The 13,308-nt window shown below is 30.7% G+C and overlaps 1 protein-coding gene across 2 annotated transcripts; it reads right to left on the bottom strand.

Moving 5' to 3' along the window:
• Positions 1-4,606: 4,606 nt before the first annotated feature.
• LOC111428704 (Syntaxin 6) lies at positions 4,607-13,119 on the bottom strand. Of its 2 annotated transcripts, XM_071198157.1 has the most exons (7): positions 13,036-13,119; positions 12,823-12,939; positions 12,186-12,450; positions 12,072-12,131; positions 10,008-10,237; positions 5,274-5,368; positions 4,607-5,220 (listed from the first exon to the last, which is right to left on the bottom strand). In XM_071198157.1, exons 2-7 carry the CDS (start codon positions 12,855-12,857, stop codon positions 5,144-5,146), a joined length of 762 nt encoding a protein of 253 aa, XP_071054258.1. In that variant the 5' UTR covers positions 12,858-12,939; positions 13,036-13,119; the 3' UTR covers positions 4,607-5,143. The 2 variants fall into 2 exon arrangements, with proteins under 2 accessions (XP_071054258.1, XP_071054254.1); XM_071198153.1 differs by lacking the exon at positions 13,036-13,119 and having other exon boundaries at positions 12,823-13,029.
• Positions 13,120-13,308: the final 189 nt, after the last annotated feature.

Raw genomic sequence — 13,308 nt, 5'->3', positions numbered from 1 at the left:
GAACAACTGCCGATATTTTACCGATTGACGTTGAATTAATTGTTTCGAAATTATATTTATATTTCAAGTCTTACACTGTTAGAGTGGAATCTCTAACACTTCGTACATAGTCAAGCAATAGGATCGACACAGCAATAATTCAAATAGAAAAAGAGACAGTAAGTGTCTTCGATGTTATTGCAGCCATTGAGAATTTGAAAACAATTTTGACAAGCAAGATTCAAGATTCCTTTATTCCTACAGCGGTTTGTACTAAATTAGATAAACTTAAAGAAGAAAAAAAAGTATCTGAAAAGCAGATTATACAGTTCCGAGCCGACGCTGTTTCATTTTATCAGACTGCACTCAGTTATTTACAGAAATGGACAAAGATAAGTTTTCAGGACCTGGATTCATATAGCTGGGTGACTTTAAACAAAACACCAGTATGTGTTGAAATTGAATCTTCGCTATTACTTGTTAATAAAATTGCAACAACCCATCAAATATCTGAAAATGATATATACGACGAGTATGCTTATATGAAAGTATACATTACGGAAGAGAAAATTGCAAAAGACGAAAGTAATTTTTTTGTTTTTCGGCCATATTTTAAAAATTAAAACGGCTAGATCCAAAAACTTTGTTGCAAAATGATGAGCTCTAAGATACGCAACTTTGCCCCCATTTAACCATTTCTGTATCTCTTATGGTTTCTGAGATCCAAATGGTGGGGGTCAAATTTGAATTACCTGTATACTTATGCAAGAATTTACATCATTATAAACTAAAATATTTAAAACAATTCTTATTGATCACGTTAACCTTTTGCTTATAAATAATTGTTAGTTTATTTTAAAAGAACTGAACATTCCTTAATAATAAACTTTACTTGAACTTCAATTATTAATTTCAAATCAAGTAACCAGAAACATTTTATGGGCTGTTGTAAATAATCTTCCAACCTACCAAACTATAAAAATATATGTGAAACAAAAAGAATTCGAAAACCTTCAACAAAAATAAAATATTACTAAAAATAACAATATGTTAATGAGAATTGTGAAGTTATAATTGTAGGATTTGTAAGTACAATAGAGACTTGAAACTATAGCTAAGTTCAGGTCGGTGCATCCAACATGTCTGACTTTCTGATTACCCCCACCACCACCACATACGCACTCTAGATTATATACAGGATTGTTTTAATTGTTTTACAACAGTTTTTTGTTGTTTTAAACCAATTTTACGTCACTGCTTAAAGATTGTGTTTTAAATCTGTTTTACAACGTTTTCAACCGTTTATGTAGAACACCGGATATTGATAGTATTCGGGGATTCCCATCATTTCGACGTTTTTAGTTTCAACGTTCGAAATATTCGGGTAGATTTTACGATTTTACATTAGTTCCAATTAGTACACGTTTCGTTCTCATCGGTGGAGGTCGTGGAGGAAAACATGTCTATCACGGGACGTGAGAAGGACCCCGTTTGGTCTTTTTTCGATGAAATTAAAGAAGCTAACAATAAAATCAGAGCTAAATGCAAAAAATGTGGTTTAAATATGGTCGCCTTAGTAGCTCGCTTAAAGAAACATATTCGCAAATGCGCTATACCGAATAGCCAAAGTATGAGCAGTACGATAGAAGAAACTAGCAACTTACCTGCACCTAAAAGACGACACATGGATGAAGGTAGATTTACGTTATATTATATGAAAGACTTCCTATTATCAGCTGCGTTTTTATTGTTATAACACAGATGATAACAGGAAAGCTTAAGATCCTAATAGGCTGTAAGATGGAAAATTTCCCGAAACGTCCCTGATATTTATAACAAATTGTAAATAAATTAAAATTTTTGAGGAATATATTGCGTTTAGTTTATTTAATTCAATATTCTTCTTTAATTTTGGGTATCACAAATATTTTGAAATGTTGTTCAACATGTTCAATACGTATTTGAATTTTAATTTCGTGTATTGATGGCAAATGAATTTTAATTTGTACCTAAAGAAGCTATTCTTGACATATATATTGCAGCTTCTTCTTCCACATCTGCTACCTGTATTGTCAGTGCCACACCCACCACAACTGAGTGTCAATCAAGTATAGAAAACTTTATGGTACGAACGACAGGAAATCAAAAAAGGAAACTTGATATTCAAATAGCCAAGTACATAGATACTACAAATACGGTATTTCGAGCAGTAGAACATAATGAATTTAAAAATTTAATAAACATCCTTCGACCTGGATACACACCACCCAGTCGATATGATGTATCTAATCAGTTGCTTAATGAAGTTTATGATTCAATCCAGACAAAAGATAAAGAAATATTGTTTAATAAAACCGTTTCTGTTGCTCTGGATGGCTGGACCAATGTTCATAATGAATCTATTATAGCCGTGTGTGTGACAGACGTTGAAAATGAACAATTTCATTTAATTGATTCCGTAGACACGTCCGGACACAGTGATACTGCGGAATACTTACTAAAATTATTAACAACTTCAATAAAACTACCTAGAAAGTTACATAAAAAACTGGCCCATTTTATACAACATTTGCGCAGAAAATAGAGTGGTATTAGATACTGAAATTGTAAATCTTGTAAATGATGGAAAAAACCAGCTGCTCAAGACTATCTAAAAAAATTAGAGTATATTGCTGTAGCATTAGACAATGTACAAAAAAAAACCTGCATTTTAAGCGGAGCAACTCAAGTTTGGGTACAATTATTGAAATCATTCAAAGATGAGCATGCTAATGGAGAATTCACAGAAACAGAAGTGCAAAAAGTTCACTTCTTAGCAAATATGTTGGATCATCGGTTTAAGGGAGAAAATCTTACCCAAGCACAGTTTGATAGTGCAACGGGGTATGTCTATCCTACTTTTTATTTCATAACATAAGGTGCTATAAAAATTTAGGCAATTTGATCTGATCATATTAAGTTCGTCTGTTGTTATCTTTGTTGCATTTTCGTTAAGAATTATCTCAAATCTCGTATCGAAATCTATATTTTCAAATGATTGGAAATAACTATTGTCTTTTGGATTTATATTCTCAATTGCAGTAGTTTCAAAAACATCGTTTTTCATATAAAATTTTAAAATCATTTTATAGTAGCTACATTGTAACAGTAGGTAAAATACTATGGATTTTTGAATGTTCACTTTGGAAATCTATGTTCATTCTTATTACGATATTTAAAATATGTTGCAGAAAAATAAAATATAATTTATTGGTTCCGTTGTCTCATTCATTCAATATTTTCTGTGTACCATAAACAATGTCAACAAGAACTTCGCATTGAAAAAACAGTATCAGCGCATTCCATTGTTCCATAATTCTGTTTATTACGCTATTTAATGATAGCCACCTTTTAATAGTTTATGGGGTTCTGCTTCAACAAATTACTGAAATTCTTTAAAAGTATGTTGTCGTTTTGCGCTATGGGAAAAATAATTAAAAATATTTCTTGCAAAATTCTCTACTCCATTATAGATAGATTTTAGATGAGAAACTAATTAATATAAGTAAGATCTTAGATTTATGTAATATTTTTAGTAATGATAAAACACCAATCCTAAAATTAGCTCAAATGTTTCCAAATACAATCAAGACACATGAGCAAATTGAAGAATTCAATTTGGAATGGCGCCTGATAATGGAATATAAAATACAAAAATCGTTTTCAAATATAGAATTTACATTATTTTTAAATAAGCAGCAGAATCAAATAAATTATCAACCATTTCACAGTCTAATTAAATTTTTTCGCACATTAATATCATTACCCCATGGCAGTGCGAGTGCTGAAAGAATATTTTCAACATTAACTATAATCAAAAATAAAAACCGAAATAATTGAAACATTTTTACAGTTGAAAAGTACTCGCCATACAATTAATGATGAATTAATTGGAAATTCATCGTGCCACCAATGGAAACCAAGTGAAGAATTAATAAATTTTTAAGATATAAAAAGATGATTAAAATAGAATGCAAAATAAATCTGTATTGTGTATATTATTTATTTTTATAACTATTCTTTATTGTTTTGTTATAATTGTTTCGTTATTTTATTTTATTTTGTTAAAACTGCATTTTGCTTGGAGCGACTGTTTCGGTGATCGCCCGCAATTATTTCATGATTGGTACAAAATTAATGAGCAGCTAGTCAGAATTTTTCTTAGCTTATTTTATACTATTTATAAAATAAACGCAGGTGATTATTTCTTTAATGTTGTAAATAGTTGTAAATTTGTTAGTTTTTCCAAGAAGGGCTACATAAAAATCCATTTGATGAATTGGTGATGAAGTGATCAAAATGTGATGAAGTGATGAATTGGTGATATTTGGCGTAAGTGACAGCAATACAATAGTTAAAAAAAATAAATAGACCGTTACGAGTGTCGATAACCAAACCTCCATAGCAAAGCAGAACAGCAAAACAGGAATGCTGAAGTGATATTCGATAATTCAAAATCAATATTTTCAAATAAGCACTCTTAATAACTATTGTTTTTGTTTTTTCGTTTTAGTTGATATGACATAAATTATAAAAACTAAAAAAATACGTAAATAAAAACATAAAAATAGAATTAAAACAATTAAAATATAATTGTGAAATGAAATGTTTTATTTCTTTGCTAATTCATACGACAAACATTTCTATTTACAAATACAAATCGCTACAATTAAATACCTGCGCTATATTTGTCAATACATTTAAAGTGCTGAAAACACATGTTACTACCATTTTATTTCTAAGAATTTAATCAATAAATAATTTTATTACGTTTTATGTATAATATAATCTCCAAGGGGGGATTTAAATCACAATTATTATAATCTATTTAAGGAATCTATAACTACAATGGCACAGTCGAAAGAATTACAGTAAAATATATTATTGTATATCATAAATATAGTATATTCAAAAAAATGAAGATAATTATTAAGTAATAAACTATGCATTGTAAAATAAAAATATCTTTAATTCATTTATAGCAGCACAAGCTTTTGACTAATTCAGAACAACTGTGTAAAACACTAAAACGTATTTGTACTATTATTATTTTAATATCCCAATAACAGTCATTGTAGGTAAGTTTGCTAGATAATTTAATGATTAAATGAAATAATAATGGAAATCAGATTGCGAAATATAAAATTATCACAATTATTAACATTACTGATAAAATTATTATAGCTGTCCATTGGCGACGATCTAAAAAAAATAAAATATTAACTAAAAATCATTTTTATATAATTAAATCATACCATTTGATAATTTAAAAACTTTCGCCACTTTTTTCATAGTTGAATCCAACTTAGAATCAGTATTTTCTAATTCAGTTCCAAATTCATCTAGCATACTAAAAAAAATTGAAAAAAAAACAGAACATCAAATTTAAGAAAAAACACGATGAAAAGGGAAGCGCTGAACATTGGAAACACACGAATATTGCAGACGGCATCTATAATGCTGACGAAACCGGACTTTATTATCGTGCTACATTATTTAGATGGATACTTGTGCTATTTCCATATTGCACTGTCTGGATACCAAAAGGTACAGGACCGAATTACTATTCTATGGTGCGCCAACATGTCTCAAACTGACAAATGAAAATTGGTCGTTATAGCAAAAAATTAATAAACCCCGGTATTTTGAGAGCTATAGATGGGAGGGGTTTGCCAGTGAAGTACCACGCCAACAAAAATGAGTGGACGACTTGAATGAATTTTTCGAAGTTGACTTTGGAGGTGGGTAAATAAATTAAAAATAAAGAAAGAAAAATTGTATTGCTTCTCCACAATTGCAATTTATTTAAAGAATATAATGTGGAAATTTCTCCCACCTAATAGGACATCATTAGTGCAGCCAATTAATAACAAATGGCTAAACCTGAGATAATCAAGTACTATAATAAAACTAAAGGCTATAATGTTGGGCAACAAGAAGGACGTTGCGCTAGCCTCTAGCATTCTTTTATGGTATGTATAATCGACATCAGTGGATTAGATTTGACATTTGAGAACCAAAGTTCAATGCAGTAAATTACTGAAAGATCTTGCTAACCAACTGTGTTTGGCTGCTGTGGCGGGCATCTGGACGGCCAGATCAATCCGTGGAGAGCCTGCACAATCCGAAAAAGCCATAAAAACGTCGATCCTTTGAGCTTCCACGGGAGCAATAAAGTTTTATAATTTTACATTAAACGAAAAAAACTATCGCCGATCATCTGGGTAGCGAATCCTTTTGGTTCAGACAAAGGATTCCCAGAAAACTTTCGCCGGGAAGTTACTGAACTCAACATCGCAAATAACACGTACGCATGTTCCACCGGGGATAAAATCACCAGTATCGGAGTTGGTTCCAGCAGTTTTGATCGACAGCCTTTCTTCGAAACGCATCACATTTATTGTTATGTTGTTTTTGTAAATAAAAATTTCGTTGTTGACGAAGAACTGCTGTTCGTACGAGTTTCTGTAGCTTTTGAGTTATAAAAACTAAATAAGTTTTTGTTTTTGTTCTAGCTTGAAAGTTGTAGCTGAAACCTTTCCGGGCGCAGACCTCTTCCCATTTTAACAGGGTTTTCATCAAGCAGTTAATTAATTAGGAAAATATATTTCGTATTCCTAAATGTACATATAATAAATAAATATAAACATTTTAAACATATTTTAAAAGATGGCCTGTTTAGTCAACTTTCCAAAAGAGTACAACACTTGCCATTTTCAACTAGAAGCTAAAAATATCATTGCCTGTCTTTCTGTAACAAACACGTTATTTAAAAAATTCATAGTTTCATATGCTATTTGTGTTTACTCTTTATTTCCTCTTAACTTTATTAGAAGATGTGCCACTCAATATCTACGAACTACAAAATGTGGTTTCAACAAGATGGCTTACCTTCGAATAAGGTTTACCTAAAGACAAAATTAAACAAAATGAACTGTTAATTTATTAATTTTATTGCATTATTTTCTTAAAACTAAAGCAAATGATCAAATTGTTTGCCGTCGCCACTAATACAAACTCTGCATCGCCGCCGAAAAGATCTTTTTACTAGTTGTGCAAATCTCTTTACGTTTATTTCTTCTGCTGCTGTATAAATATTGTGACGCAGTTCGACAAGATTTAAAATCTGTTTTGTATACACGTTTTGTTTTATGCAACCCCAATAAAAAAATCAAGGGGATTTAGGTGCGGAGAACGAGGCCACATAATCGAACCAAGGCGCCAAATCCATCTTTCGGGATATTCTGTATTCAAGTAATCCTGTACAGGATGCCCAGCTCATGGGCAACCATCTTGTTGAGTGGCACATCTCCTAACCAAGTTGGTAAATTATTTTGGAGAAAATACAAATATCATATGAATGTATGATTTTTTTTAAATAACGCGAACATTTCTGATAATATATGATCAAGACGTTTCGGGAGATCTGTATATCTTTCGTGGCATCTGTAGATATGCCACGAAAATTCAATATTGCGGAGATTCTATAAAAATAAATATCACAACTTAAAAACGTTACTAAAAACGTTAAAAAAGTTACAGTTAAGGTACAACTATCCGCCTGACAAGGGTTAATAAGATTAGCACAGTAATATTACAGTTCACTACTTTAACAATTTTATTAATTTCAACAGCTAGAGCTAGGAAACGCTAACGTTGTAAAACTTTATATCCTCGCATATATGAGATATACAGGTGTCCTGTATCTTCCGCATCAAAGCATTATACGGTTGAAGGATATATTATTCTGAAGCGATTTTTCTAATACATTTTTTTCGAAACGTTTATAATAACCGCACGGGAACTGTTTAGGAGTCCAATAAGAGATCGTAAATCATACTCAGCAGGCAATCAGTCCCACCCTCGCCCTCGGCTAGTCCGCCGCGCCGTCCATAACTCGTTTCTCACGTGTACTCACTAATAGATTCGACACGGAAAGAGAAATACACTTTTTTTGTGAATATTAAATTCCGCCTTTGGACGACTTTAAACAGTTCCCGTGCGGTTATTATAAACATTTCGAAAAAAATTTATTAGAAAAATCGCTTCAGAATAATGTATTCTTCAACGGTATAATGCTCTGATGCGGAAGATACGGGACACCTGTATAAAGAAAAAATATTGCAATTGTGTAAACATTTGGTTTGAAAATAATGGATCTACATGTTCTGTAAGCCTCTGAAACCATTTAAAGTTGAATTCTTTTAATCGCTCAAATTGGTTTTATCTTCCGAAATAAGTCAAACACAAACTGTGTTATTAAACTTAACGTAAAACCCATTCTTTTGTTTCTTTTATCTGTTACATGGGTTTAAAACCTATTCCAAATTGTTATTAATATAAAAATATGTACCAGAATACGTTTTTGTACAGTCTCGTTCTAAAGCAATACATATTAATATGTATCTGATGACGAAGTGCTTGTGCAGCGCAATCCTTTTTTTTTTTTAATAATCAAGTTTTTTTGCACTTTGAAAGTTTTCTTTTTTATAATAAGCTCTCTAAAACTACGAAAATGTGCGTAATACAGTTGCACATCTTTATCTGATGCAATCTAATGGTTGATAATTTTACCGTTCGCCTTGTTTCATCTTTCTTACTATCCTTGTTTTCAAGTTCATTCTCCACCTTCAGTACAAAAATCTGGAGCTTCTAATTCTTCTAAATCAATATCTATATCTTCATCATCAAATAAATTCGCCCACCCATGTTCTGTTGTTTGGACTTTAACTTTATTCCATGCATCCTCGAAATTAAAAATCGTGACTTTTAAATTTTAATTTTTGAAAATTTTTCAACATGCTGTCCTCTTCTATCTTCTTCCTCATCATTTTCTGTTTTCTATTCATCTTCCAATACCGCCATTACTTCATCTAAGAATTTTCTTCAATATATTCGTTTAGTAGCCAAAATTATTCCCTAGTACATAGGCTGACTTATTCTGAACGTAAAATGTTTTCAGATGGGGTGGGTAAGAGAGTTGTCAAAAGGCAATACACATTTTACACCATCTGGTGGAATGCCTTTTGGGAATTATAATATAAATGATGATATGCGAAGACAATTCGTTATGTCTATTCATTATGTATTAAGTTATGTAGACGACGATCCCAAGAATGTGACTGGATTTTAATAAACAGGCAGGAAAACTTAACATAAAAACTTCTATAAACAAGACCAAATAATAACCTTTGCAAAGAAACTGCTGCACTGCAAACTGGTAATACAAAATAACATCATCAAGCAAACCATGTCATTCGAATACCTTGATTGCAAAAGCACAAGTACAGGGTTTCTGGAAGATGAAGTAAGGAGCAAGTCAACAAAGCTGCTGCAACATAAGAGACACCGCATACCAATCTGAAACATCTATTATTATTATCTATGATATCTATTGTAACTTAAGTCCTCCAAAGGACTTAAGGTTATGGCTACAAAGATTATGGTCCAAAATCTGGAATACCTAAGTACAGATTGTAAATTGAAAATATATAAAACATATGTACAACCAGTGATGACATATGGTGCAGTCGACATGAAGACCCTAAGAGCAATAATGGGATACCCGGTACACATTAATTGACGGGCAAAGCAATACCATAAGAAAATACCAAATGTCATAAGAGAAAAGTGCAAAACAGATGACACACCAGGATTATGCAACACACCACACGGTAGAAGACCTATAGGAACACCACTTAACGTTGTCGAGACAGTTGGCAGTCAAAATCACAAGAAAGACTAAGCTAAGACAAAGAAACCGAACCTAAACATGCTATTCGCCTCCTGAAAGAAGAAACGCTATATTTTTTAAATGCCCAAATATTATTTACAGCTTATTTCCCAACTTATATTTCAAGTGGTATTGTAGAGTGAACTCACAAGATTAAATTAATGTGACTTTATAGAATTTTTGAAGATTAATCAAACAACTTTCTTATAAAAACTCTGTTTTTACACTTTTCTAGCACATGTTGTAAAAAACTTACACAGCCTGTTCATCTAATTCCATTCCAATATGTCTTGAAACGGTTTTTAGTGATCCCAATGAATCACTGATGGCCTCAAGATGATCATCTTGTTGCCTCGTCATGTATTGCTGTTGTGACAAAGTATCATTTATGAACCTTTGTGGACTGTCTATTTCGTTTTCAAGTTTTGAATACTTGGTTGTACCATGACTGTTCACAACTCGTACTGGACTACTTTCAAGTAAAGGCTAAAATATTTTTTTAATGACAGATCAACTTATTATTGTAGGAATCCATGTTGCAAGTTTGTTAAAAATATATGAAGGAAATTATTTTATATAAAACTTCTTACTTGCTTGTATTTGAATGTTTATTGGTATCTATGTAAGTGGAAACAAAAAATCATCACGTCAATCAAACTAAATTAACAAATCGTTATAAAAATATAACGTTGAAAATATAGAAGCACATATGATTCAATAAATGAATAAAACTATATTAAATAATATTATAAACAGTCAAAATAATTATATCACAAATTAAAATAGACGACAGGACGAATACATCACACGATGCTGGAAATTGTTCAATGAAAATACACCAACTGAACAAACCGGTTACATATTATATAAATTAAGATTAAAACATATTGTATGGATACATACAGGTGCCCATTATGTATGGAATGTAGTATATATCTCGGTAAATGATGGCTTTATAAAAAAACATTTTATACAAAAGTTGTTTAATATTTTATTTGCCATAATAAGACTGCATTCAATTGTTTTTAATTCAGAAAACAAATGAGTAACGAATAACACTTGAATTTTTTTAAATAGCAATGTACCTTTTCGTTAGGCTCATTTGATAGAGATTACTTTTCTCTTTACGATGACGTAAAATTTTTTTACCCTTACATCAGAAAATTTTTGAAAAAAATGTTAAAATTGTTTATTAATAAAAATTAATCAATGACATTAATCTAGATATCCGAGATCGTCAAGTACCTCGAATTATTACCGTAAATTAAATTTACATACAAAATAAAACAAATAACCGAAAAATTGGTGTATAGGTGTCCCAATTTCGATGTCCGCATAGGCTATCTCCGAAACTAAAAGAGATAGAAAAAAAGTAGCTTACATGTCATGATCTCGTTTTTCGAGAAAATGCTAATGCCGAACACTCCGAACAGCTATCGTCTTTTGTTTTCGCCCTATCGGCAAAAACTCAAAAATTGGCGAAAATGACAATCGCGAATATCTTACTTATTACCAAAGTATAATACTCCATATTATAAATAAAACATTATATGGGCAACTTTTTACGAAGAATTCAGTGGCGTACATTTCCAATAATTCGAGGTACTACGAGGTACTTGACGATCTCGGATTTCTAGATTAATGTTATTACTTAAATTTTCTTAATAAACAATTTTTACAATTTTTTCAAAAATTTTCTGATATAAGGGTACTAAAATTTTACGTTTAGTAGTTTATAAGGGTAGGTTGAAAGTTCAAATAGGGTCAAAACGGTGCCCTATTATGAGTTAAACATATTTCCCAAATTTCCTTTTCTTAGCGTTTATGGTTTTTGAGAAAAAAAAATTAAACCAAAATTTTCCGCCATTTTTGGAGGGGTTTAGCTCCTTAGGGGAGCCGAAGTCGTTCATGGTTCATATATCAAAGTACCCTTAAAATTGCCTTTGTAGCAGTGATTCAGAGACACCTGTATATCGTAATTCATCTTACCATTTACATTAGTAAGTTTTAGGTCTAAGAAATTTAATTCTTATTTCATTATTTTCTATTTCTAATGTGAAATTTAAATTTGTGTGGATATTCTTAAGGTATTGAAAGAGTTCCAAATTTGCATTGTTGCCTTCCCATATCATAAAAACATCATCAGCATATCTTATCACCTTTGAGATATTATTTTTGGTAATTTGATTGATTTAATGATATTTTGTTTCCACTTATATAGATTACCAATAAGGTACCAATAAACATTAAAATACAAGTAAGTAAAAAGTTTTATCTAAAATAATTTCCTTTATAGATCAACTTATGAGTAATTTTTTACCTGTCTGGCTAAACGATCTCTCTCTTTTGATCTATTCATACTTAATTTATCTTTCATAGACTAAAAAAATTATAAATATATCTTGAAGGGTCATAATTGTATGGATATGATTACCTTTACTTCAACTCGTGTTGAATCAATAAAATTTTTTCTTGTGGTTAATTCTTTGTTATCAATTTTAAATTTTGTTGGGTTTTTCTCAACTATATCAATGGTATCCTCTAGATCTTCCAAATCCCATTCAATACTCCTCAGGGAGTTTTTTAATTCCGTATTGGTCCATTCAATTTCCTCTTTCGTAATACAAACTGTCTCATCTTGAAGTTCAATCCAACGTAAATATAAACCTCTTGTTTTATTTAATGCTTTAAAAACTTCACTACAAAAAAGTTAAAACAACTAATTTAGATTCTTCATATCAATCTATTAACCCTTTAATAATTATATTCATATTTCTTTGTATAATAAAGACCAAATTATCAAATATTAAGATGAATATAAGTGCATTAAAGGGTTAAATATTTTTATAAATAAAAAACACATTCTTCAAGCAAAATAATTTAATAAATAAATTAATAAATCATATATTTTCATATAACAAAGGAATAAGAAAAGAAAATTTCATTCAGCACATCACAAAGCGATATATTTCAAGCCATATCAGCAAAATAAAAAAACAATTGAAACGAAATAATAATAATAATGGTAAATAATAATTGAAGCAGTCCCTTTTTTGCAAACTATTGCTTACTCTTTGACCACGAAGAAGGGATCCTCCAAAGTCATGTCAATTCGTTATTGTTGGCAAGACGTTGCCCGGCGATTTTAGCGAGAACACTCTCAAAAGCATGTGGGGGATATTTACCTTCTGTATCCAATTATATTAGTTAAAACGTTGCGACCGTTCCAAAAATAAACGGGCAAAACGACAAATCAAAATAACGATAGAAAGCGAAAACCTTACCTTTATCGAAATACTCTACGCAACGTAAACATATCGACGGAGACGTCGTCGTTAGTAATTAATTCAATAACATCTTTTTATGAAATTATTAAATATTAATAAAACTTCTTTAACATCTTTTTAAAGAAACTAAATATTTTTGTAAATATAATTAATTAAAATAGAAATAAAACTTGTTTTAATTCGCATTTATAGCTGATCGTTTTAAATAACGCGCATTTTTCGTGTTGCCAATATCAGAAAATATATTTTACTAAATTAAACTTCATCATG

Source organism: Onthophagus taurus, chromosome 1, assembly GCF_036711975.1.
Source record: "Onthophagus taurus isolate NC chromosome 1, IU_Otau_3.0, whole genome shotgun sequence".
NCBI classification, from domain to species: Eukaryota; Metazoa; Arthropoda; class Insecta; order Coleoptera; family Scarabaeidae; genus Onthophagus; species Onthophagus taurus.
Note: the sequence above shows the minus strand (reverse complement) of the source record. Positions and strands in the feature narration are given on the sequence as shown.

Coding starts and splice junctions, on each gene's coding strand:
- LOC111428704 (XM_071198157.1), bottom strand. CDS start 12,857: ATGACTTTGGAGGATCCCTTCTTCGTGGTCAAAGA. Junction 12,451..12,822: donor CCCTTCTTCGTGGTCAAAGA/GTAAGCAATAGT, acceptor ACTTTTTTGTAG/TGAAGTTTTTAAAGCATTAA. Junction 12,132..12,185: donor CAACACGAGTTGAAGTAAAG/GTAATCATATCC, acceptor TAATTTTTTTAG/TCTATGAAAGATAAATTAAG.